Source organism: Podarcis tiliguerta (genome assembly GCF_965153285.1).
Source record: "Podarcis tiliguerta genome assembly, chromosome: 10".
NCBI lineage: Eukaryota > Metazoa > Chordata > Lepidosauria > Squamata > Lacertidae > Podarcis > Podarcis tiliguerta.
Genome location: NC_139543.1, coordinates 47,058,892 through 47,084,024, shown reverse-complemented (window position 1 = coordinate 47,084,024; position 25,133 = coordinate 47,058,892). Strand labels below are relative to the sequence as shown.

Genomic DNA, 25,133 nt, shown 5'->3' with positions numbered 1-25,133 from the left:
AAATCGAGAGGCCCATCTAGACTGACTTTTATTGGCTTGCTTAGAGATCTGTTTGGAAGGGCCACCTTAGTAGATCGCCATCTCCTTCTTAGACTCGTTTTTGCCTCTTAATGGCCATGGAAGACTGCCAGATCAGCACATGACATGTCTCTCTCTGTTCCTATGGCCAAAGACACAACTGAAGTGCTGGCTCTGGGACACATGCCAACTCCTGTTTCTAGTACACCAATATGACCTAGATTTATGAATCATGCATTTCCCCTGGTATGCTTCATGGAAAGAGGTGATGGCACAAGAATACAAACATGGTCACAGTAGAGCCAGAAGGGTGGAGGAAGGTGTCTTTTTTGCAATGTATGCATATACCTAACACATATACCTACATGCTGTCCTGGCAGTTTAATCAACAGCAGGAATCTGAAGCCATGTTCCTTTGCTTTACTTCACATTCTTCACCCTCAGCTGTGGGTAGCAAAGCTGGCAATGATGCTAAATTGCCAACTGCATGTGAACTGGCATTAGCTCTTTGCTCAGACCCTTTGGCAGCTGCTAGGACCCACTGGTGCTGACACCTGCCCTGGGCTGCCTGACTTGGTCTAGGAGCCACATTTTTAGTTACCTCCAATGCCCACAATGTAGCAGTGCTCTGCGGGATATTTTATGCAGTCAAAACAACAATACATGTTTTGCCAGATAGGCACATGAAAGGGCTGAGGCTCACAGAGCTTTCCTGTAAACTTGCTAGAGAAAACTCTGTGAGGTCACTTCCCTTGTGCCCTGACAGGCAGAATCAGCAAGCAAAGACCACAACTTTAAGCAGTATTTCAGATGCCCAGATGGTGCATGATAAGGAGAGTGATACTGCAGCCCAGATTCATGAGAGTCTGGAAGTTTCATATCGATTTGCAAACAAATAATGAAGGATTTGCTTAAACTGAGACTGCATTCTAAGCCAGATTATGCTAAACATGTGACAGAGTTCTTGAGAGAGAGGAGAGATCCAAAGCAGACACTCTGGGCCATTGTAGGAAATTAAAATGGGGGCTAACACATGATTCTGCTGCCATTGCCAAGTAAGCCTGTCAGGACTTGTTGGGCTAGGAGGAGGCCCATCACATAGCGCCTTGTCAAGGTTCCCCTCATGTCTGAAGTCAGCTGTGCTTTTTCCCTGAAGCCTGCCTTTTCACCCAAGTCCCATCACTTTAGACTAGCATTTGTCACCTTCTGATAACTGTACCCCACTTTTGTTCTGGATTCAGAATGGAGATACACCTCACCCTTATACCCAGGAGACTCTTTAGACAATGACAGCATGATAGGAACTCACTCTCTGAGGTATATGTTTGCATGATTGACTGTTCTGCCCCAAATGATGTGTACCCAAAGCCACGACTCTTGCAGCGATACAGTGGGCAGCCTTCTGCAAAGATTGCAATGATTGGAAATGATTGCACTTGGGAAGACAGGCGAACTAACATCAGTGTACTGGAAGAAGCAAAGATCACCAGTGTTGAAGCAATGATTCTTCAACATCATCTTCGTTGGACTGGTCATGTTGTGCAGATGCCTGATGATCATCTTCCAAAGCAACTACTCTATTCCGAACTTAGAAATGGAAAGCGCAATGCTGGTGGTCAACAAAATAGGTTTAAAGACTGTCTCAAGGCAAATTTTAAAAATGTAGTATAAACATTGACAACTGGGAAACACTGGCCCACGAGCGCTCCAGTTGGAGAACAGCCTTTACCAAAGGTGTCATGCGCTTGGAAGACGCTCAAACTCAGGACGCAAGGGAGAAACATGCTAAGAGGAAGACACGCTTGGCAAATCCACACCGTGATCAACTCCCACCCAGAAACCAATGTCCCCACTGTGGAAGGACATGTGGAACCAGAATTGGCCTCCACAGTCACTTACAGACTCACTGTTTAAACCGTGTTTATGGAAGACAATCTTACTTGGCTAAGAGTGATCACCAAAGAAGAAGAAGAACTTCCAGTGCAATGATGTGGCAGAATGACTGCTTGGAAGGAGATGGCAGAGACACAGTGGACAACCACCTTGGAAACTAGATGTCTTGGGGCAACAGGAGTATCAAATTACTGAATTAACATCTTTCTTGTGTCTTGTTTCTTGTGTTCCAGCATGCATTTTGAAAATCATTCCTTTTCAATGCATGGTTGTTCTTGGTATTATTTCTGACCCGCTGGTGTTACACTTGAACTCTCCAGGGCAAAGCACCTACCATCAACACCGATTTTGCCATCTCCATCCTTATCTCCAGCGGCCAAGAATTCCTTGGTTTCTTTATCAGTCAGGTCCCTGGCATCAGGGGTAAAGCCCTTCAATACAAACCTATCAATGAGAAGAATGGGGGAGGGGGAGAGGAAGCTAATTCATGAGAACTCTTGAGTTACCCAGTTTTTAAATTTCATGCGTGTAGCACATATTTGCTATCTAAATGTACAGACAGCTTTTCCTCTGAAAGGTGCTCCAAAGTGGTTCAAAGCACAGAATAAAAACACAATCAAACATAATTTTGTTCCGTTTTTAAGACATTTCACAATAAAAAAGTAGGGCAGCACTAAAAATGGCAGAACAGGAATTAAGCCATATGTAAGGGTCAGGTAGATCAAATGCACATCCACCAGATACTGAAAGGCCTTGGGGTTTGTACTGCAGGTCTATTTGGTGAAGGAATACCATACTTCAGGCATAAACATAAAAATAAAACAAAATACCAATTTCTGGCCACAGGCGGCATCACTTCAGATGATGGTGGCATCTGGAGCAACATCTCAATTTATAGGGGTGTGTGTTGTATATGGGACAAGGTGCTTTCTAAGTTTCAAAGGGCTTTCAAGGTCAAAACTAGTGCTTGAATTTAGCCCAGAAGCAGACTAGTATAAAGGTAGCCAATGTGGTGCCTTCCAGATGTACAACTCTCCTAACCCCTGTCCATTGGCAACCCTAGGTGGGGATGATGAGCGTTGTTGTCCCACAACAACTGGCTACTCCTGTACAAGGAACTAGTGGAGCTTTCAGAGGATCGGTGTTACACCATGCCCCCCCCCCCCCGTGGATAGTACCATGTAAAGGTCACACTGCCTCCTTCTGGACCACCTGATGTTTCCAAATTGTCTTCAAGAAGAGCCTCATAGAAGGCATGTTCCTATAGTCAAGCTGAGTGGTTTACTATAACATGCATAATAATGGCTAAGTCCCTGGTCTGCAGGAAAGGGTACAGCTGGCAGATCAACCACAGGTGAGGGAACACGCTCCTGGCTAGAGTTGTCACCTGAACATCTGAAGCTAAGAGCGCTCCTTAACCTGCAAACTTAAGGAGGAGTGCGACCCTTTTTACAAAGCAGCATTTCCCCCAAGAACCACCGTCCACACCTCTACCTCTGCCTCTGCCTTTGCCTTGCCTGGATTGAGTTGATTTGCTCTCATTCTGTCCGTAACTGAGCTCAAGCACAACAGGCTAACATGGAGAGGAACAGTTGGCCCTGTCCTGCCTTGTGAGGGTGACCTTCCTAATGTCGCTGAAAGAGAGGAAATTGTCACATGAGGCTGCTTCAGGTGGAAGAGAGTCTCACAAGGGAAAGCTCTATTTCAGATGCTTCAGCAGTTATTTCAAGCCACGTTACAGATTCCTTCCATCCGTTCTCTTTTGAGAATACTCTTCTTTTTAAGTGCTTACTTCATGAGCTCAGCCCCTGCAAGCAGGGCTGTAGCTGGGTGGGGGCAAGGGCTGCAAGACCCCCTCAGGGGATAATCCAGATCCCCTTCCTTGAATTTTCATCTTTCATCTAAAAAATAAAAAGGCTAAAGCCCTCTTACTTGCAAAGATATAAGGGAAAATAACATGCAGGCAATATTTGATCCAGTAAGAAGGCAAACAACTCCAACCCAATCAGCACCTGACACTGGCTTTTTAATTTTTTTCTATTAACATGAAATGTTATTAAAATGTTTAAATAAATGAAATACCTTTAGGCTGCAGTCTGATTTAACTCAATGGACTTACTTCTAAATAGGTTAAATTTAGGCTGGAGAAGAAAAGACTGAGAGGGGAGACATGATGACACTCTTCCAATACCTGAAGGATTCTCCCACTGTAGAGAACAAAGACTTGTTTTCCAGTACCCTGGAGGGCAGGGCATACCTAATGGGCTTCTGTGAGATGAGGGTAGATTTTGGTTGATCATTAAGAGAAACTTCTAAAAAGCAAGAACAGTTTGATGTTGAAACTAAATACTGGGGGTGGGAGTCTCCCTCCCCAGAGGTCTTCATGCAGAAGCTGGACATCCAACTCCTGGAGATGCCCTTGCTTTGGATTTCCAGCCTCAAGAAGGTTGGGCAAGATGGCCTACAAGATTCCTCCAAGTATATGATTCTTTGACATAGGACTTGAATGGAGAACCTTTGGCCCTCCAGAAGTTCCTGAACTACAACTCCTATCAGCCTCAGCAAGCATGGTCAATGGCTAGGGATGATGGGAGTTGTAGTTCAGCAACATCTTGAGGGGCAAAGGTTCCCCACACCTGATTTAGGATTACCCTTAGGATGAGAGCCCTTAGGATGACTTAGGATGTAACCTTGGCCTTTCTTCCCCCATGTCTGGCTACAGAACCCAAAACAAGATATCCCTTTGGGTCCTAAAATGGCACAGCTCAGAACCACTTGCAATACCTAAAGGATTGCCTCTCCCCATATAAACCACCCCAGACCCTGAGATCATCATCAGAGGCCCTTCTTCATGTGCCTCCTTCACAAGAGAAATATGAGTTTTCTGCAGTGGCTTCCCAATTGTGGAATGCTCTCTGCAAGGTTTGTCTGGCACCTTCATTATACACCTTTATGTGCCACACAAAAATGTCCCTTTTCAGCAAGGCCTTTGGCTGATTAACATCCTACATCATTTAAATGTGTGTGTTTTTGTGTGTGTGTGCGCTATTGGCTTGTTTTGTTCTTGTTTTTATTATGCACTTTATGGTTTTATTCCTGTGAACCGCCCTGAGATCTTTGGATGAAGGACAGTATACAAATATAAACAAACAACTATTCAGAAACTGTTCCACAACTTTCCCACAAGGATCTCATTACTCACCCGATGACTGAAGTTTGGCTAAATATTGCAAGGTATTGGAAGACACTAAATGCAGACTTACTGCATTTGAGTTCTGATCTCACAACTCTGGGATTTACCGGTAATATTACTGGAGAAACTGACAACCCTTATCCAAGAGAGTTGAAGAGAAAAGAAAACTACTATTTTCTGATTAACCTGGCATAGTTTTATTACATTGTTGTTGTTGTTGTTTAGTCATTTAGTCATGTCCGACTCTTTGTGACCCCATGGACCAGAGCACGCCAGGCACCCCTGTCCTCCACCGCCTCCCACAGCTTGGTCAAACTGTTTTATTACATATGCAACATCAATAGAACATTGTTATAGGCTTCCAAAGATACATGGCAACCTGTGGAATGTTACCTTGATTAAAAACTGAAATGACTTAAAAGTTTGGTGCTTCTGCTGGCGGTGGGGGTGATGGTTGATTGTTGATTGCTTCTCCTTGTATAAATAAGTGAAAACAAAATATTTTGAGGGTGGGGAGCAAAAAGATCAATTAATGTTTAGGTATGGGGCATGTGGATATTGTCTTTTCTGTTGGCTGATATTAGTCATATGATGGCTGGTAGCTCAACACCTTCTATGCATATATTGATATGACCAGATGCTGAAATGTTTAAGACCAGTCCATGCTGCACATTATTTCTACAACCCATATTTTAGTTGGTATATGAGAGGAACACAAATCTTTCCTTACTTTAGTTCATCCTCCTCAATGAAACCGCTTTGATCTTTGTCCAGAATGTGGAAACATTTCTTCACATCTTCTTTGCTCTTAGCTTTCAATCCCACCAGCTGAATGAACTTCTTGTAGTTAAAAGAATCGGCAGCTGCAGGAAGATGGAGAATTGAAGAGGGCACCTCAGTTTTAGAGTGGCTGACAAGGCACTTTAGCAACCCTTTCATCTTTCACTTTTCAGATGGCATGGGGTTGGTTAATTCATGCCTGCTCATTGGTAGTGACAGCAACAACACCAGTGGATGCTTGCATGTGCGAATGGGCCACCGTAGGTCTGGCACCACAAATCATTTCAAACGCAGTGCTTTCCAGTGGAGTCAGTTCACGCATTCTGTGGCAGGCAGCTAAGTACAGAGAAAATTATTATCTATATCGGAGCAGGAAATAGATCTGTTTGAAAGGCCAGCTCCTTGTCCCTCCCACCCTGTGGGCCTAGTTTGACAAGTGGGCAGCTCTGCTCACCTGTCATTCACCCAATGTCACAATGACATCAGGTGATCCATTTTGGCCTCTGGTGACAATCGGTTGATTGTCAGGCCTTGCAAAGTGCCTGCAATTTGTTGTTGGAGCTTGCAAAGCACCAGAGAATTCATATGCATAGATTCCCTTCTCTCCCTGTTGACAGAGGCGCAACTAAGTATCAGAGAGGATTACAACAAATATGTCTCCTTTCTTCAGTTATGGAGCTCAATAGCAGGATCCTTGAGAGTCCCAAGTAGTGTTCTATCCAAATTGTGAATAGAACCAGAGCTTCTAAGCTTTAGCAAAGTTGCTGCATTGTCTAACACCATGGACATAACTGGGAAACTGCATCAGAATGACTATGGTAATCTGGAAGGTAACTAGTTTCTGCCCCACACCCATCCCCCTTGGGGCTGTTGAGAAAATAATAGAATTGTAAAGTTGAAATGGACTCTGAGGGTCATCTAGTCCAACCTCCTGCAATGCTGGAATATTTTTGCCCACTTGGGGCTCGAACCCACAACCCTGAGATTAAGAGTTTCATGCTTGATGTGCCACAAATGTCTAACAGAGGTCTGTGTGAGCTGGGAACCTAGAAGAAATATTTGTGGGCTAGTCACTTTTGTGGCCGAGAGTGGTGGAAATTATTTATTTTATTATAGCATTTCTGTCCTATGTTTCCCAATGGTTTGAAGCAACTGGACATCATGGGCTGGGTGGTGGGTGAGAGATACAACTTAAATATAAGCCAAGGGTAACTTTGACTTTATTTGGAAGAGACTCCCAGAGGTATTCTAGCTCATTGGCCCGGTTATATCCTCACCCACAACCAACACACACATTTCAGGAACCAAGGCTGACATTTTTCTGGTCCTCGCTGGCTGTCCATGAGACAGGCACATTTGTAAAGCAGAGACAGGACAGAAAAGACAGGATTTTGAAAAAGGGTGACTCGGGTAGCTCTGAATGTGGTATGACCTGGGAGCAAGGGGTGGTGGAAGACACAACATTTCAAACACACCTCCCTCCCCTAAGCATCACTGTAGCAGCCCTGCTGCCAGGGAAGACAACAGAGGCCTGCTGTTTTACTTGTCATATTTTGAGTCTGTCACCTGCCCTGCACACCTAAGCAGCAGGGTGGTGGAGGAAGTGGAATAGAGATAATAAATAGCCCCACAACTCGTAGTCAGGTGTGCTGATAGATCAAGGTTTTCTCCAAAGGCTTCCCCCCTTATCATTCCTTGGTATGCATATTATTTAGGGCAGTTACCCAGAGACTGCTGTAGCACAGCACAGTGTTTCTTTTTCTCACTCTTGCAAATAAAGGACATCAGAAGCTTAAACGCTTCTGAAATGGAACTTCGAGACCCGTCTCGCCAAGAGCTCTAAATCCGGGGGAGGCGCTAGGGAAATCGAACGCAGTGACCTCTAAGAAGTGCCCTGATTAGGCCGGCCTCCTTTGATGTGGGCAGCAGCCTTTGTCCGCCGCTGCATGCAAATCAAGAGAGAATCAATGAATGAAAAAGAGGGAGAGAGGAGCGGGGTGGGGAATCAGCCTGGTCTTCATATTGGCCCGTATTTCCCGCGGGAGCCAGACTTGCGAGAGCAATGAAGTGCCAAGGACTAAAGCGATTTGCAGACCAGCTCGCCTTCCCTTCGAGTTTTTGGGCTGCTACTGCGATGAGTTTCCTTCCGAGCTCAGCCCTTGGCTTGGGCGTTCTCGGCAAGGTCGCCGCGTGAGCAGGGAGAAGAAGGAGGCAAAGAGGACATCGTAGTGGTTTAGGGTTGGGGGGGGAGGGGGGTTGTAGCATGTCCTGTTCGAGGCCAGAAATGTCCTGTTGGTTGGAAGTTGCTTAGAACACAGATAGCTGGACAAAGCAAATATCTTGTGCAGGCGCTAAGCTTCGGAGAGCTACAGACACCTGGGAAAGGTGGATCTGGTCTAACTGGGGTGTCTCTGCCTTGTGATCCTGGTTTTGCATGCCCACATGTTTGAGGGTATCATGGATTGCAGAGTTGGAAGGGTCCCTGAGGATCATCTAATCCAACCCTCTGCAATGCAAGGATATGCAGCTGTCCCATACAGGGATCGAACCTGCAACCTTGGCGTTAGTGTGCGTATGTGTGTGGACAGGGCCGAATTAAAGGTTTCTCTGTTCAGTTCTGTCATTGCAAGCTGCCTTACACGGAGTCAAACCATTGGTTCTTCGAGCTCAATATTGTCTACACGGACTGGCAGCACAGACAGGAATCTCGCCCAGATTTACCTGGAGATGCCGGAGCAAGCACCGACCCTGGGACCTTCTGCAATCAAGGCAGGCACTCTAGCCACTGAGCTATGGCTCTTCCCAGGCCAATGATCTTCATTGACCTTTATTCAGACCCTCACCTTTCTTCCATAAGGGAACCCAAAGCGGTGTAGATGTGGCTCCCAGGAAGTCTCCTCCAACCCAGGCACTGGCCAGACCCTGGCTTGCTTAGCTTCAGCAAGGCGGTGACCTCACATGCCTCCAGACCCTGACTTGGGACCGAAGGCCTGCTTCCAAGGAGGGAGCTGTCCGAGTGGGAAAGGGGAAGGTCCCTGCCTCACATCTAAGCAGTGGGGCTGCCAAATCCTGCAGCCGGGGTGGGTGGGTGGTGGATCGAGACCCTTGAGTTAACCCTGTCCTGCCCACAGTCCTGAACCGTGGACGGCAGCTTGCATGTTCAAAAAGCGGGGAGGAAGTCTCTCTTGCAGGCGAAGTTTGGACCTTTGCAGCCACCACACCCGCAGCCCCGCATGACTGAAACCCACGGAATATCTTTAAAAAGTTATGCATCCTGAAAAGCAGACACAAGCAGAGCAAGGGATGCGAGTCCTTGGAAAGATGGATAAGGAGGGGAGGTCGTAGCTGGGGGTGGGGTGCTGCCTTGCTGCCAGAAGGGCTCCAGATTACTCAGGGCTCCCTATGCCAATCTTTGGGGCTGTCCAAAGGTGGGGAGTTCTCCGCTAGCTGCGGCGCAGAGCCCTCCCGCAGTGGCTTCTCCGGGATCTTAGCAGTAAAATCAACGAAGCATTGCCTTGCCTTGCTAGAGGTGTTCCGAGGAAGTTAGCAAGCAGAGGAGGACGTGAGCCCCGGACTTGGACCGGCTCAGCTTGGCAATATGCGCTTGCAAAACCCCAACCGCCCCCTTCTCTCCGCATCTCCTTGGGCCGGACTTTGGAAGATATGCGTCCCACTCTCCGCAATGCCTCCCCCAACCCACCCACCCCCGGCCACCCCATCTATCCCGCCGGTACTTGGAAGTCTCCGGCGTGGCTCACCTGCAAAGGCTGCCACCGCCTTCTTGATATCGTCAGCGCTGAGCACGTCAGTCATCGCCATCCTTGCAACTGTTGGGAGGGAAAGTGCCAAAAGATTTAAGAAGAGGAAGACGGGAGAGGAGGGTGTGGGGAGGGGGGCGGAAAGCGAGGGAGGGAGGGAGGGGGGAGTGCCCTCCTCATCATTTCTGCTCATATGACCAAAACTGCAGTGCCGGGCGGGGATGGCACACCGGGAGAAGGGCTGGAGGGGAGCCAGCTACAAGCAGAAGCAGCAGCAGAAGGAAAAGAGCCACGAGGCTGTGTGTGTGTGTGCGCATCTCTCTGCCAGATGAGCACCAGTTTGCAAAAAAAAAGAGAGAGGGGCCGGTGAAGGCTAAAGGGGTTGTGGCCGGGGCAAGAGGTTTGGGTACTTTCTCTGCATCCGCAGTCCCAAGTAGCACCTGGCGTGGCGGGAAAGAGTTGCAGACAGGAAGCGAGAGACAGTCATGTCAAGGTCAACCTGTCGGCCGGTCCAGGGGAAAATAATGTGGCGGGACAAAAAAATCCAGAGGAAGACAGGACTGCCTTTGGAGCATCTCTTGATGGAGATGGGAGGGATGGCGATGTCTATAGACACATCACTATCTTGGATGGGAAGGTTTCTAGATTTATATCTAGGACTGGAGCGATATCTATCTATAAATAGATGAAAGCTAGGATGAAAGGGGTGGCTATCTACCTAGGATGGGAGGGATCTATCTACAGTGGTACCTCGGGTTAAGAACTTAATTCGTTCCGGAGGTCCATTCTTAACCTGAAACTGTTCTTAACCTGAAGCACCACTTTAGCTAATGGGGCCTCCTGCTGCCGCTGTGCCCCCGGAGCACGATTTCTGTTCTCATCCTGAAGCAAAGTTCTTAACCCGAGGTACTATTTCTGGGTTAGCGAAGTCTGTAACCTGAAGCATCTGTAACCTGAAGCATCTGTAACCCGAGGTACCACTGTATATCTCTATATACATCGAAGATGGAAAAGAGCTATGTCGAGCTATCATCTATCTATCAGCTATCTCTAAAATATATAGCTGCATCTAGGTTGGGACTGATACCTCTGTCCTGGAGGGGAGGGAGGGATGTAGGATGTATCTCTAGGTTGAGGGCAATAGATTATCCTCTCCTTCCTTCCCAATGAATCCTCACAACAAATCCATAAAGTAGTTTTGTGGTGGAACTTAGCTCCCCCCCCCCGTTGTTTTTTTTTAAACAGAGCTTACTGATTGGCCAAAGTTCACTATCACTGTGAAGATTTGAACCCAAGCCCTCCAGTCAAAGTCCCCCTGCTCTAAGTAGGAGACTTTGTTTATTGATTCTAGAGAAAGGAGAGGATTTCTGCAGGTATAGCTTTCCCCCAGCCCTGCACACCTTTCCAAATCCCTCTTTCTGCACAGTTATATAAAGTACAACCCCACCAACATCACCTGCTTCTTCCCATCCGGTCACCTTGTGGTGGTTCCACCTGTTAGCAAACCAGCAATGGAAACGGTAGAAAACCTAAAGGTGAACAACAGCATCTCCCGTGTGCTCTAGGATCCAAACTGCCATCCTGGACTGAGGCGTAAAACCCCACTGAATACAGTGTGGCTTCCTTCTGAGTAAATATGCATAGCATTGGGGTTCACAAGAGTCTACTACTTCATAGGCTTGTTGGATCATGCCAAGGGATCTATCTCATTCAGCGTTCTAAGAGTGAATAAACCATATGTTTCTAGGAAGCTCACAAACAGGGCATGGAGACATTTGCCTTGCTTGCCCTCCAGCAGCTGATATTGAGACAATTTGCTTCTGGTCATAGAGGATCTGTTGAATTATCATGGGTAATAACCATGAATTTCATCCATGAATTTGTCCTTTTCAAAGCCCACATCCTGTGGCAGAGGGTTCCACAGGAATCTTCTCACATTTACTTTTATTAGGTGTCATTGAGTTCTAATATGACAAGAAAAATGTCTCCCTATGAACTTGCCAAGAAAACTCAATGGACATAAAAAAGGAGAAGCTTTGAGAAGAAAGTGAGAGTTTCCAATGCATGCTCTGGTTCATGGGGTCACGGAGAGTCGAACACGACTAAGACGACTAAACAACAACAAATGCACTTACTGCTCATTCAAGATTTTAAAAATATTGACCATGCAACCACCCTAAACTTATATACTAAAAAGCTCAGAATGGTTTAGCCTTTGCTACTAGGGTAGGTTCAGAAAAGGGCAACCAACTCCTTAATCATCATGGCTGTCCTTCTCTGCATCTTTCTCAGCTATAGGATATCTTTTTTTAGATTAAGTGATCAGAAGCCCATGTGATATTTCAGATGTGCTATAGATTTTTATAAACACAATATGAAACACAGCATTTGATTTTCAATCATTTCCTAATGACCCCCAACACAGAGGGTAACATTCAACTAATGTTTACTCAGAGTAGACCTATTGACATTAATAGACCCAAATTAGACATGGCCATTGGTCATTAATTTCAGTGGGTTAAAGTTAGCTGAATACAACTCAGTATTTGATTTTTTCAAAACACCTGCTGCTCACTGAGTGATGCATCCACCAAAACATCAATATCTTTTTTCATGATGAGTGTCAGCCAGTTCAGAACCATCCTATGTATACAAAATCATAGAATCATATAATCTTAGAGCTGGGACCCAAGGGTCATCTAGTCCAACCCCGCTGCAGTGCAACTACAGCATCCATGACAGATGGCCACCCAACCTCTGTTTAAAAACCTCCAAGGAAGGAGTGTTCACAACCTCCCAAGGGAGAGTGTTCCACTGTTGAACAGCTCTTACTGTCAGAATCTCCTTTCTTGTAACTTGAAGCCATTGGTTCGAGTCCTACCTTCCAGAGTAGGATAAAACAAGCTTGGAAGTGTATATCATTGTTTTTTTTGACCATAGTTTCCTTTTCACCCAACTTGGAGAGCTCTTCCTGTCTGCTTGGTTCTCTGATAGCAAAGAGCTCTCAAAACTGGGTGAGAAAGAAACAGAAATTTACTCTGCCCCCAACTGCAAATAATCTGCAGACCTGCCCATCTCATTACTTACCTGCATATCATTTATAAACAGATTAACTCTTTTCTTTCTTTACTACTTTTATAAATTGCCCTTCCTCCGAAAGGAACACAGGGTAATGTACAGTAAAAGATAAGACAGCAAGACACATCAGTAAGTAAAGCACATATGCACACCGCAATTTCAGCTTTTCAGTGTTAAAACAACAAAATATTGATCTGCAAAGGTATCATCCCTAAGCCACTGTGGGGTAGTGGTTAGAGGTTCAAATCCCCCACTAGGCCACAAAGCTCAGTGTGTGATTGGGCTGAAAAATAAACAAAACATTATTAAAGCTGGGTGACCTTGGGCCAGTCACTGCCTCTCAGCCTAACCTACCTCACAGGTTTGTTGTGGGGGATTAAATGAAGAAGGGAAGAACCATGTATTCCACCTTGAGCTCCATGGAGAAAAGGTGGGATGTGCATTAAATACATAATAATTAACACTAAAAGTGTTTAGCAGCGAAAAGTGGAGAAAGTGTTGGACAGAGAGAGGGGAGGGAGACACAATGAGTTTTAAGAAGCCATTTGAGCATGGGCAAAGGAGCAGCAGATCCCAAAACGAGGAAGGAATCACATTCTGGAAGTGAGAACTGATAACAGAGAGGAGGAGAAACAAGGACACTTATTCCAGAAAAGAACAAGCAGGAACATAGCAGCCAAAGCAGGAGGTGCATGTGAGCGAAGCAATCACAAAGATGAAAAGTAGAATTTTGTATGCCATGTTGAAAATCAGCAGAAGATAATGAAGCCCATAAAGCAAAAGAAAACATTTGCTTTGCGGGAAATCAAAATAAATTGTGTGGCAGCATTTGCTAAGTGTTGACCACTGAGGGGAGTCATGTCACTCTTTCTATTTTCTCTCCCTCCCTCAATATCACCTTCAGAAATGTGGTCAAGGGGTGACAGTAGGCTCCCAATATTATATTACTTTTCTGAGCCTGCCGTTTCCATCCACAGTGATTCTTTGGAAGCCCTACTTCATGATACGCTTCCTAGTTTATTGACTTCACCCCCTTTCTCACATAAAGAGCAGCACTGCCACAGAATGCCCTTCTGAGTCCTTTCTATAGCGTTTATGTCCAGGGAAAACTGTATTTTGTTGCCTTCTCCTTGTTCCTCAAGGTCCCTGATACACACCTATCCTCTTTTAGTACCAAGCACTCCAATGTTTCCATTTTGTTTTTGAGGCTTCTGGCATTAACACAGAAGTGCCTTTAAATTGTGTCGCTCTCCAAACAAAATTTCCATATGCAGTTTTGCCATATCATTCTTTGGTCTCCTTTTGTTTGCTTGTTTATTACATTTATATCTCATTCTTCCTCCAAGGAGTTCATTTTATCTCCACAACAGCCCTGCACAGTAGGTTTGACTGAAAGAGAACGACTAGCTCAAGGCCACTCCAGTGAGTTTCCCTGATGATTAGAGAAATGAAATCGGGTTTCCCAGGTCCTAGTCCAGTACTCAAACCACTTGGCCACTGTGTCGCCATAAGTGATCTTTCTGCAGAAACATTTGGCTCTGTTTGTGCTAATTTTGCCTTATTCCAGAAGAATCAAGTAGCTGCATTCTACACTAGCCCACTGGCCTCTACATCACCCATGCTTGCGGCAAGGCAGGCCACAGATGGATCAAGCTGCCTTTCAACGGTACACAGTAAATATGTCCATCTGCTAGCAAACAGAGGAAGGTCTGGATGGGAGAATCTGCTAACGGGCATTACATGCCTCTCTGCAGTTCCTCAGTGGAGGGGCTGATCCCAAAACAAGAGAGTCTCTTGGAAAGGCTGCTCACAATGTGCAGAAATGCTTTCCAACACTGTGAAATCAATCCTTGGGGAATGAACGCCTCATTTATTTTATGGCTTCCAATAAAAATGCAATGCGGGGCTCCAAGATCACTGGGATCTAAAGAGATACCTATGTCAGCAGTAGGCCCAGGAAGAGACTCATAGGGCAGGGCTGTAGCAGACCGTCAAGGCTGTGGATCTGACAGCATAACCCTGGCTTTGGCAGTCATTTCTGTGCTGAAGTTAACAATATGAAACAGCAGAGCGACTCTTCTGCATAAGATTTTTATTATTATTATTTTTTATTTTCCATAAGATTTTGTAAGCAATGGCAAACGGGTGGCGCTGTGGTCTAAACCATTGAGCCTCTTGGGCTTGCCAATCAGAAGGTCAGCGGTTTGAATCCCTGAGACAGGGTGAGCTTGGTCCCAACTCCTGCCAACCTAGCAGTTTGAAAGCACACCAGTGCAATTAGATAAATAGGTACCACTCTGGCGGGAAGATAAACGACGCTTCTGTGCACTGCTCTGGTTCGCCAGAAGCGGCTTAGTCATGCTGGCCACATGACCCGGAAAAACTGTCTGCGGACAAATGCCGGCTCCCTTGGCCTGTAAAGCGAGATGAGCGCCACAACCCCAGAGTCGTCCGCGACTGGACTTAACTGTCAGGGGTCCTTTACCTTTTAGCACTGCTATAGGTTCTTGCTTAGAAGTACCTGTGATATATGCATGTTTAATCTTAAAGGCAGGGCTGGGGTGAGGAACCTGCTACCCAGTCCAACCATATCAGGAGGGACCACAGGTTCTCCTGCTCCACTTTAAAACACGACAGCCCTTTTTGCAGCTACTGTGGGCCACATCACTCTTCTATGCTTTCAAGGAGGAAGCAGTTTCAGAAGTACAGTAGCTGAGGACTGGGATTTTATCCATCCTCTTCTCCCCGTTATGCACTCTCATCCAGTCCAGGAGTTTCCAATCATCTTCATAGGCCAAACTGCACCCAACATTAAATACCCCTTTAAAAAGTGCTCCAGCTGGCCACTTTTACTTTGAAGAAAAAACTGCCATGGAGCATCCAATCCAGGGTCCACACCAGTTTGCCTCTTGAAAACCCTGCCTAGCTATTGTCAAACACACCTTAACTACATAGGAAACGCACCCAGGGAAGGTGACCCGCAATGGTTCTCCTCCTGCCACTGCTTGCTGTTACAAGGCAGAGGAAGAGCTCTGTGAAACCGTGTGAAATTCGGGTCAAACATAACTTTCATGCTACCACCAGCTGTTCCTCTGCCTGGTATGAGGTTGCAAAATAGGGGTATGTGTGTAAAACTATCGCTGCTTTATTGCGGATCTGTAGGAGAATGCAGGTTTTCCAGTGACACATAACTCTTTGTCGGGCAGAAACGTGGTCCACCACAAATCACATCTTGAGGTCCTATTTTAACAGAGAAAGGGCGTGTTGGGGGTGCAGATCACTCACCATGGTTTGCCTCTCTTTCCCCAGTGCTTTTACCCCCCCCCCACCTTCAGTACAGAAGAGAGAAAAATGCTTGGGGTCTCCGCGGAAGCAGTAAGGACGCCCATGGGGACAGGGAGAAGTTTCACTTGCACCCTTTATCCGCGCGTCCCTTTTGCTGTTAAAACCAGAGCCCCCCACCTCGTTTCTTTCTACACGATCGTGTCAGCAGATCCTGGTTTGACTTGTCGCCGTGGCGTCTGGTTTCCCTCCAAAGCACCCTAGGCTGTAACTTCGGTCTCTTTCTCTCCCACTCGCCCCCCACTGCTCCCGATTTGGAGAAGGCGGCTAAGTAGATCCTCGCTTGAAAACTCCGTCTTTCCATCCAGAGAAAGAGGGAGAGAGAGAGAGAGAAGCGGGAAGGAAGGAGCTTGGTGGTGTTGATGCAGCAGCACCTGTTCCCTACGATACACCCGATACTTTCTGCCCTGGTTGCCGAGGCCCTTACTCAGCAACCCCTCGCACTCAGGCGCCGCCTCGGGTCACGGTGCGCCAGATCTTCCCTTGACCTCCCGCCAGACCGCAGAGATGCTCGGCTTGACGCTTGCTGCTGCTGCTGCTGCTGCGAGCAGGACTCGAGTTTCGCACCCACTCCGCTCAGCTGAAGGTGCGATTGCCTTTAGAGGACTGCAACCCCAGGCCCGCCTCCAGCCTGCTCAGCTTTTGCTAGCCCATCCGCAAGTAGCCAAACCGGGCTGGCGCTCCTCCTGCGCAAGCCTTTACTTAACAGGAAAGATGGAGGTGATAGGAGGCCGAGGAGATGCCCTTTATCCCCCTGCTCCCGTTTCCGAGGTTAACAAGGAGTTACCAACGCCCCCAAGGGGGGACTAGAAAGAAAGCAAAGCAATTACATAAAGAAAAATCCAGCGGAAGGCGGGTCTTTGACATGAAACCAAATGATGTGGGCGATGGTTGAGCCACCTTTGCAGGCAAAGTTAGGAAAGCAAGCTTTAGAGTAACACAGGATTCTTCGTCAGGGAACAATCGTTTCTTTAGGCTTTAAGGATCTGGTGCAAGGAAAAATGCTGGACCTTACATTAATTTAAAAACTACATAACAACTGTTCTGGTAACCGTCTGTGCAATCTGCTCCAGTCCAACTTATTTGGGGGTGAGTGGGGAAGCCTCTTTCAAGTAGGGCACCGTAAAGCGTAAGCGTGAGAAAAGCTAACAGGGTTCTATCACCTACGCACTCAGGAAAAGCGAACATAAAGCATTGCTCTTCCTGTTTTTGCAAACTGAGAGCTGGGCTCGAACCTCTGAGGCTTCAAGAGGACCGCCGCAACATGCATTGCGCTCCGCAGGCTCTCAGCTCTGCGCTCTCTTGCTCTCTCTGTCTCTCTCTTGACACCTGAGCGCTCTTTGGTCCAAGCCGCAAGCAGAGATGGAAGAATACGCCTGCCTCATCTTTGCAGTTCTCAGTTTTCCTGCCTGCCTCTTTTGAAATCATCTCCAAACTTTGCACACTTGACTTTAAACACATACACAGGCTTCTCCCCCTGAAGAAATGTGGCAAGTGCTACGCACCTTTATATGCTGGGGTTTTTTTACGAAAGAAAAACACATCCCCGAGAGCAAATCGAGGGCAAAACGCACCCAAAACATTCGGGTTGCCATCATCTTCGGGGTAACAAGAGCGCACGAGGGCCCAGCTAAACAAGCAGCCGATGAAGGCGCTTGGCAAACCCTTACTCAAAGTGATTGTTCGTTCCCTGATCTCGGACTTTCCACGCGCAAATACGCACCGGGATCAGATGCTCGCTTCCTCCCTTCTCTCTAGCTTCAAAAAAGGTCTTTTTAAGGCACACCCTGGTTGAATTATTCCTCCCCTTCCCGTGCTTTCTCTATAAATCCCGCTTCCCGCTTCCCCATGCCAGTTCCACCGCCCTCTCCGCCCTCCTCCCGTTGAAGTTTCCTCCTTTTTGGATTTCCCCCCTTCACCTGTTACGATTGCCTTGCTGGGGAAGGAGAAAAAAGAAGCACCCCCAGCTTCTTCTAACGCGGTGGGTACTTCTGTTTTATTGGGGTGGGAGAGTTGTACCCTACAGGTAGAGAGAGACGCCGCACCTTTAGAGACCCACCCCCTCGTCCCCCAAACCCACAGATGAATCCTTCTTGGAGTAACGGGATCCACTCTTTCTGCCTCCATTCCTGAAACTTACCTGTCTAATGTTTGTGCCAGGCGCGCTAGGAAAGGCTGGTGGGTTTTTGAAGGTGCTCACACAGGAAGGTGAAACCCCGGGTGGGCACCCCACTTATATAGGCTCCTTGCCTCTTCTATTTCGGGAAGGCGATGTCCCCCTCCTCGCCGGTGTCAGATACTCAGGGACGGTGATGGCAGTATCACATTTACCTTTCCCTAACTAATCAAGCGGCACTATTAATAATCCTTGGCACCCACCTTCCTCTCGCTCCCGAAACCTATTACATCGGCAATCTGGCGGGACGCTCTGATGAAACTTCCATTTATTTGTCCCCGGAGAATCGAAATGACATCCCGTCCCCGCGCGGCTATTTAAACTATGTGCCAAACGGGAGGGAGGATGGGATTGATTGGAGGAGCCCCCGCGCAGAGCGGCCACACCTGGGTGGGGAGGAAGGAACCAGGGCAGAGCCGCGCCTCTGTCAAGGCAGGTACGGTGGTGGGTGCATTATGGAGCCGAATCTGAGCTCAAAACACTCACCCCCGGATACTGGGCACCAGGAAAAGCAAAGATCTGTGAAATAATAATAATAATAATAATAATAATAATAATAATAAGGCTAATCTGTATGTATTTGCTTAATTGGCTTCCACTAGAGACCAGGAGGGTTAGGGAACACCATCTCACCCTATGGAACTTTCCTGTAAAAAGAAGAGAATTATACAAACATTATATGTTTTTGCCTGGTGCTTCATTACATATATTTAGTTGCCAGGCTAAAACGTTTCTTTGTAACCAGGCCTTTGGCCTTCTATGACCTTTGAAATTGGGTGGTTTTTTTTTTTTGTCTTGTTTAGGTTTTTGGAGAGGGGCTTCTTAGTTTGTTTTTGTCTTATTATGTATTTTGTGTTCTCATTTCGTATTTTTATGTTGTGAACGGCTCCGTGATCTTCAGATGAAGGGTGGTATACAAATTACATACATACGTACATATGTACATACATACATACTATTGCTTAGCACTTTTTTGGCTTCTGAATTTTTTTTAATTGTTCAGTTTCATTTCCCCAGTCATAAGGACTAGGAACTTTTAAACAATGGAGGGGAAAGTGGGAAACTGCTTTTAGGAAAGTGGGAAACTGCTTTTAGGAAAGTGGGAAACTGCTTCCTACCAGGATCGGACTGTTTGTCCCTCTGCCCTGAATGGCACTGGCTTCCCAGGGTCTCAGGAAAAGATCTTTCCCCATCACCTGTAACCCAGTCCTTTTAACTGGAGATTCCCAGGATTGAACTTGCAGCCCTCTGCTTGCAAATCACCTGCTCCTGAGCTGTGGTCCTTTCCACCTAACCCCAGGTGTAAATTGCAAACATATAGTATCCTCATAATCCATGGTAAAGATGAATGGTGAATGGGGGGAGGGGTCAGAGGACCTTTGTTCCCTTTGCCCTTCTCCGAAGTGTCTTGCTTATCCCTGTTTCGTAGTCATCATGCACCAGATACAGAAGTCTGCCTTTACTCATCTCTGGTGGTGGCCTCTTGGACATGTGGCCCTCTTGAGCCCAATACGAAGGGGCAGACCATGCACTTCCTGTTACTGAGAGTGTGCTGGAGTGCAAAACAGGAAGTGCAAGCCGCCTTTGCACTCCTTTTTGCCCCCCAGGTCTCCAACCTTCTGAAGCCAATCTGAGGATTTTAGCATTAGCTTTACAGTGGTACCTTGGGTTACATACGCTTCAGGTTACAGACGCTTCAGGTTACAGACTCCGCTAACCCAGAAATAGTGCTTCAGGTTAAAAACTTTGCTTCAGGATGAGAACAGAAATCGTGCTCTGGCAGCGCGGAGGCAGCGGGAGGCCCCATTAGCTAAAGTGGTGCTTCAGGTTAAGAACAGTTTCAGGTTAAGAACGGACTTCCGGAACGAATTAAGTACATAACCAGAGGTACCACTGTATAAGTCAAAAGAGCTGTGAGTCAAGAAGATCAGAGTATTGGGACATTCCTGCGATAGCAACAATGCTGGAAGATGCTGCAATAGGATCTACATCCTCTGTTCAGAACTGGGTGAGTGTGGGGAGTCACAGCACACTGTAGTGTGTTCAGATGAATGAGTCCTGCCATGCAAACAATTTCCCTCTATTGGGTGCTGTGTCCACAGGAAACTGATGCACATACCCTTGATTAAATAAATGGTGCCCGTAGACCACATTGATCCAAGGCTAACTAAACATCAATACCAGGGAAGATTCTGGAGCAGATCATTAAGCAAACAGTCTGTGAGCACCTAGAAAGAAATGCTGTGATCACCAATAGTCAGCATGGATTTCTGAAAAATAAGTCATGTCAGACTAATTCGACAGAATTACAAGCCTGGTAGATGAAGGGAACGCAGTGGATGTAGCCTACCTTGATTTCAGCAAGGCAATTGACAAGGTGCCCCATGATATTCTTGTAAAGAAGCTGGTAAAATGCGGTCTTGACTATGCTACCACTCAGTGGATTTGTAACTGGCTGACTGACTGAACCCAAAGGATGCTCATCAATGGTTCCTCTTCATCCTGGAGAAGAGTGACTAGTGGGTGCCACAGGGTTCTGTCTTGGGCCCAGTCTTATTCAACATCTTTATCAACGACTTGGATGATGGACTCAAGGGCATCCTGATCAAATTTGCAGATGACACCAAACTGGGAGGGGTGGCTAACACCCCAGAGGACAGGATCACACTTCAAAATGACCTTGACCGATTAGAGAACTGGGCAAAAACAAACAAGATGAATTTTAACAGGGAGAAATGTAAAGTATTGCACTTGGGCAAAAAAAAAAATGAGAGGCACAAATACAAGATGGGTGACACTTGGCTTGAGAGCAGTACATGTGAAAAGGATCTAGGAGTCTTGGTTGACCACAAACTTGACATGAGCCAACAGTGTGACGCGGCAGCTAAAAAAGCCAATGCAATTCTGGGCTGCATCAATAGGAGTATAGCATCTAGATCAAGGGAAGTAATAGTGCCACTGTATTCTGCTCTGATCAGACCTCACCTGGAGTACTGTGTCCAGTTCTGGGCACCACAGTTCAAGAAGGACACTGACAAACTGGAACGTGTCCAGAGGAGGGCAACCAAAATGGTCAAAGGCCTGGAAACGATGCCTTATGAGGAACGGCTAAGGGAGCTGGGCATGTTTAGCCTGGAGAAGAGGAGGTTAAGGGGTGATATGATTGCCATGTTCAAATATATAAAAGGATGTCACATAGAGGAGGGAGAAAGGTTGTTTTCTGCTGCTCCAGAGAAGCGGACACAGAGCAATGGATCCAAACTACAAGAAATAAGATTCCACCTAAACATTAGGAAGAACTTCCTGACAGTAAGAGCTGTTTGACAGTGGAATTTGCTGCCAAGGAGTGTGGTGGAGTCTCCTTCTTTGGAGGTCTTTAAGCAGAGGCTTGACAACCATATGTCAGGAGTGCTCTGATGGTGTTTCCTGCTTGGCAGGGGGTTGGACTTGATGGCCCTTGTGGTCTCTTCCAACTCTATGATTCTATGATTCTATTCTAATCTAGTCCCTCATGCGGCCCTCAAGGACTTTTTGGTGGCCCTTGGCAATATTTGACACTCCACCCCTCCAGCCCTTGTGCTTCTTTCCCAAAGCTGGGTAAGCAAGGTGCTGGGCTTTGGGGAGGAGGTGTGAGGGCTCTGATAGGGTCCTAGAGTCTTCCAGTCTCCTTCCCAAAGCCTAGTTAGTACTTTCCCAGTTTTGGGAAGGCTCTCAGACGCTGCCAGAGCCCTGTGCATTCTCCCAAAAGTCTGGCACCTCGCTTATCTGGCTTTGGGAAGGCAGCATGGGGTGGGCGTCAAATTTTGGCCTCGCTTCTCTTGCCCCCTGCATGACAAGGCAGCATGCAACCCATGGGTTCCATGTTGAAGTACTCTTGCAGCCCATTTGGTATGAGGACTGCCCTGTTCAAGAATCATAGAATCACAGAATTGTAGAGTTGGAAGAGACCTCAAGGGCCATCTTGTCCAACCCCCTGCAATGTATTATGATCAGAGCTCAAGGGCACCTTCTAGTCAGGCACCTTGAATGCAAAGCACAGCCAATGAAGGGGGTAGCTAAGGGAGAATTCCGAGGGCCAGACAGAGATGGCTGCATTTGGCTCCTGGGCCTGAGTTTTCCCACCTCTGCTCTATTTATTATGTCACACACCCCAGGTTCCATGGACCTGCCAGATATACAAGCAGCTTAAACCAACCCTCTTTATATGTGTGCACTTTGCTTTTTATCCCTAGGGCAATGGGGAAATTTGTTTTCTTTTGAATTAGGGAGGGATATCGTGGAGAGATCTTCTATTACTTACAGGTGATTGCTAATCACATTTGTCTGCAGGCTGTTGTCTTTGACAACTGGGGGAGAGTTCCATTTCCCATCTTGCAAGCCAATACAAGATGCATCTGTGATGGGAAGTTTTGCTTCTGCCTAAAATGTTCAGTTAGGAAGTTTTGTTTTGCCTAGAATGTTCAGTTCATATTAGGTTCATGAAACATCGTACCGTGACTTGTTCCTGTTCTGTTCCTGTTCTTAATGTGCGGCTAACCACACCTATGAATGCGAATATCAATCAATAGTAACAGTTTAACAAGGAGGTTTTCATACCTGTCTAACTCTGTGTTCCTTTCCCAACCTTTAATCTATTGATGATTAGTGCCTATATACAGCCTATATGCAACCCTTGCTTTGTCCTTGTGTTTAACCAATCAGCAACAAGCACATACGTGGCAATGCTTGGCAATGCTGTAATATTCAATAAAAGGGACTCTCTGAGACTTGCTCAAGAGATGCCTCCCGTATGACACCTGTCGCTCGTCTGTCGTTTATTTCAACCCAACACATCTGTATAAAATCAACTGCCTTCAAGCACTGGTTTCCTTGCTACTTTGTACAGCTGCAGCGATGGATGGCTATGGCAGGCACATCTGGAAGTTCTAAAGCTGAAAATCCCAAAGCCAGGATGCAGGGCTTGCTGCTCTAATAGAAAGCAGCATTACTCAGTGGGAGTTTTGTTGAGCCGTACATGCTACACAAGCACACAAAAACCCACCCAAATCCATGGGTAATCAGAGGAACAGACTGAAATAGTTTTTTTACCCTTTGAAAGCAGTCCTTCAGTGTGGCTTATTGGCAGCGCAGCTCTCTGTGAAGGAAAGAAAATCTATAACTCCCATCAGCCAGGGAGAGAGGGAGAGGACTCTGTCAAATGCTAATTTACCTGGCAATATTTCATGAGCCAGCAAGCACTTTTTCCACCTGGCAGGACTGAGAATGAGATGCAGAATTTGACATCTCTAGGTCACCCTTATGAATCCAGCTCTAGTTAGGAGTCATTGAAAACTGTCTCTGACATCAGTCTAGGTGGTGACATTAGATGGACATGGAGGGAGGAGGTCACTGTACAATGGTTTACTGTTTGATGCTTCTCAAACTTCTTGGTACTGGGGTCTTGTCGCGTGAACTTTGGGACTTTGTAACCCTGGGAAGAAACAGTACTGCATTCAAAGTAATAGGAGTACTACATTCCCAACCTAGCAGATACCATGGGGCAGGGGCAAATTCAGGAGACAAAAATACCAGGGTGAGGGTGCACCAGGTTTGGGGGTTCCTGGTACTTAGCCTTCTATTCAACTATCCTGTCAGTAGCAAGAAGAAATAATACCAACAGTTAATCTTCATCTTGACCTTTGTGACTGGTGTTAATGTATTAAAAATTATTTGCAGGACTGGCAAAAGGTTTAGGGTATTGCAGTAGATGGTGGCCCGTTATGATGAATGGGGCACTGCCCCACTAACTCAGTTTGTCCTCAGTCCTGTAGGAATATGCAGCCAAAATCTAACAATGTGAGTTTGCTAAATAAGGATACGAAAGGGTTAAGACTCACAGAGTTCCTGATTACTAGAGAGGGCACTGTGTGACATCACTTCTCTTGAGTTCTCTGGTGGGAAAAAGACAAAAGAGTTTAATATTTTCTACTGGCCCCTGCCTCCGAACTCAGCCTCTTTTTCACAAGGCTTCTCAGGCAGAGGGATGTCTATATGATCTCCGCTCAAGCAGAAATTTCATTTTGATGTAAAATATGAATTTTATAATCTAGTAGCTGAATTTGCCCACCTTGTTTTCATTACTGTTACTGCTGGCATCAAGTGCAAGAATCTATGTAAGTAAGCAGTATTTGTATGCTTAATCTACAGTCTGTTGCACTATTCTTTTAATTAAGAGGGAAAGGGGAGAAATCCAGTCTGTTACAGCAATAAGGCTTACACTGCCTAATCCCAAAATTTCCACTTTAATGCCGTCTATAAACCTCATCCAAAAGCTCCCACCCATCTGCCTTCTTACTTCAATCCAGTGTCTGCCAGCTACTTCCTCCTTAGTCTAAGGATGGAGAGAAAGATGCTCTGGCTCCACTGCTCTGCCCTATGTGAGGATGGCACATAGCACCAGAATCTAGTTCATTTCAGTAGATTGAGGCCAGGTACAAGCCATGTGTACCCTGTGATATATTGTCATCTGTCCCCCACCCCACCCTTTTATCTCCATTAAACACTACATGACATGAACACAAGCCTCCTGTCTTTGTTTGCAGCAGAACAACCAGACAATAACATTGGCAGACTTGAAATATGGCCCCTAATGTATGCCTTGATGATTTTTTATCTAGTCCTGGCTAGAAGTTAATTTCCCCCGATTATAGATTATTCATGGCAAGACTAGGAATAGATCAAGGGATTGCTTATTGAAAAACATGTTAAGGCATCTGAAGTGAAGCTGCACATCTACCCAGGGGCATAAAAATTTGAACCTTAAGGAGAGTATTGTCTCATCATGGGTCAGCTATCATTTGAGGTCACTAAAGAAACCCTCCCTCAGGCACACACAGAGGTAAAAGTGTATTGAAGT

At 46.3% G+C, this 25,133-nt stretch overlaps 1 protein-coding gene across 2 annotated transcripts in view; it reads right to left on the bottom strand.

The window, feature by feature from the left end:
- PVALB (parvalbumin) overlaps positions 1 to 25,133 on the bottom strand; it is a 45,268-nt gene that overhangs the window by 1,144 nt on the left and 18,991 nt on the right. The window contains exons 1-4 of one of the 2 annotated variants that reach the window (XM_083400868.1): positions 18,203 to 18,359; positions 9,643 to 9,711; positions 5,835 to 5,967; positions 2,246 to 2,355 (exon numbers count right to left, since the gene is read on the bottom strand). In XM_083400868.1, coding sequence (XP_083256994.1) covers positions 2,246 to 2,355; positions 5,835 to 5,967; positions 9,643 to 9,703 — 304 coding nt within the window. In that variant the 5' untranslated portion in view covers positions 9,704 to 9,711; positions 18,203 to 18,359. Of the gene's footprint in view, positions 1 to 2,245; positions 2,356 to 5,834; positions 5,968 to 9,642; positions 9,712 to 18,202; positions 18,360 to 25,133 lie in introns of those variants that run through there. The other variant, XM_083400869.1, reaches the window with a different exon arrangement.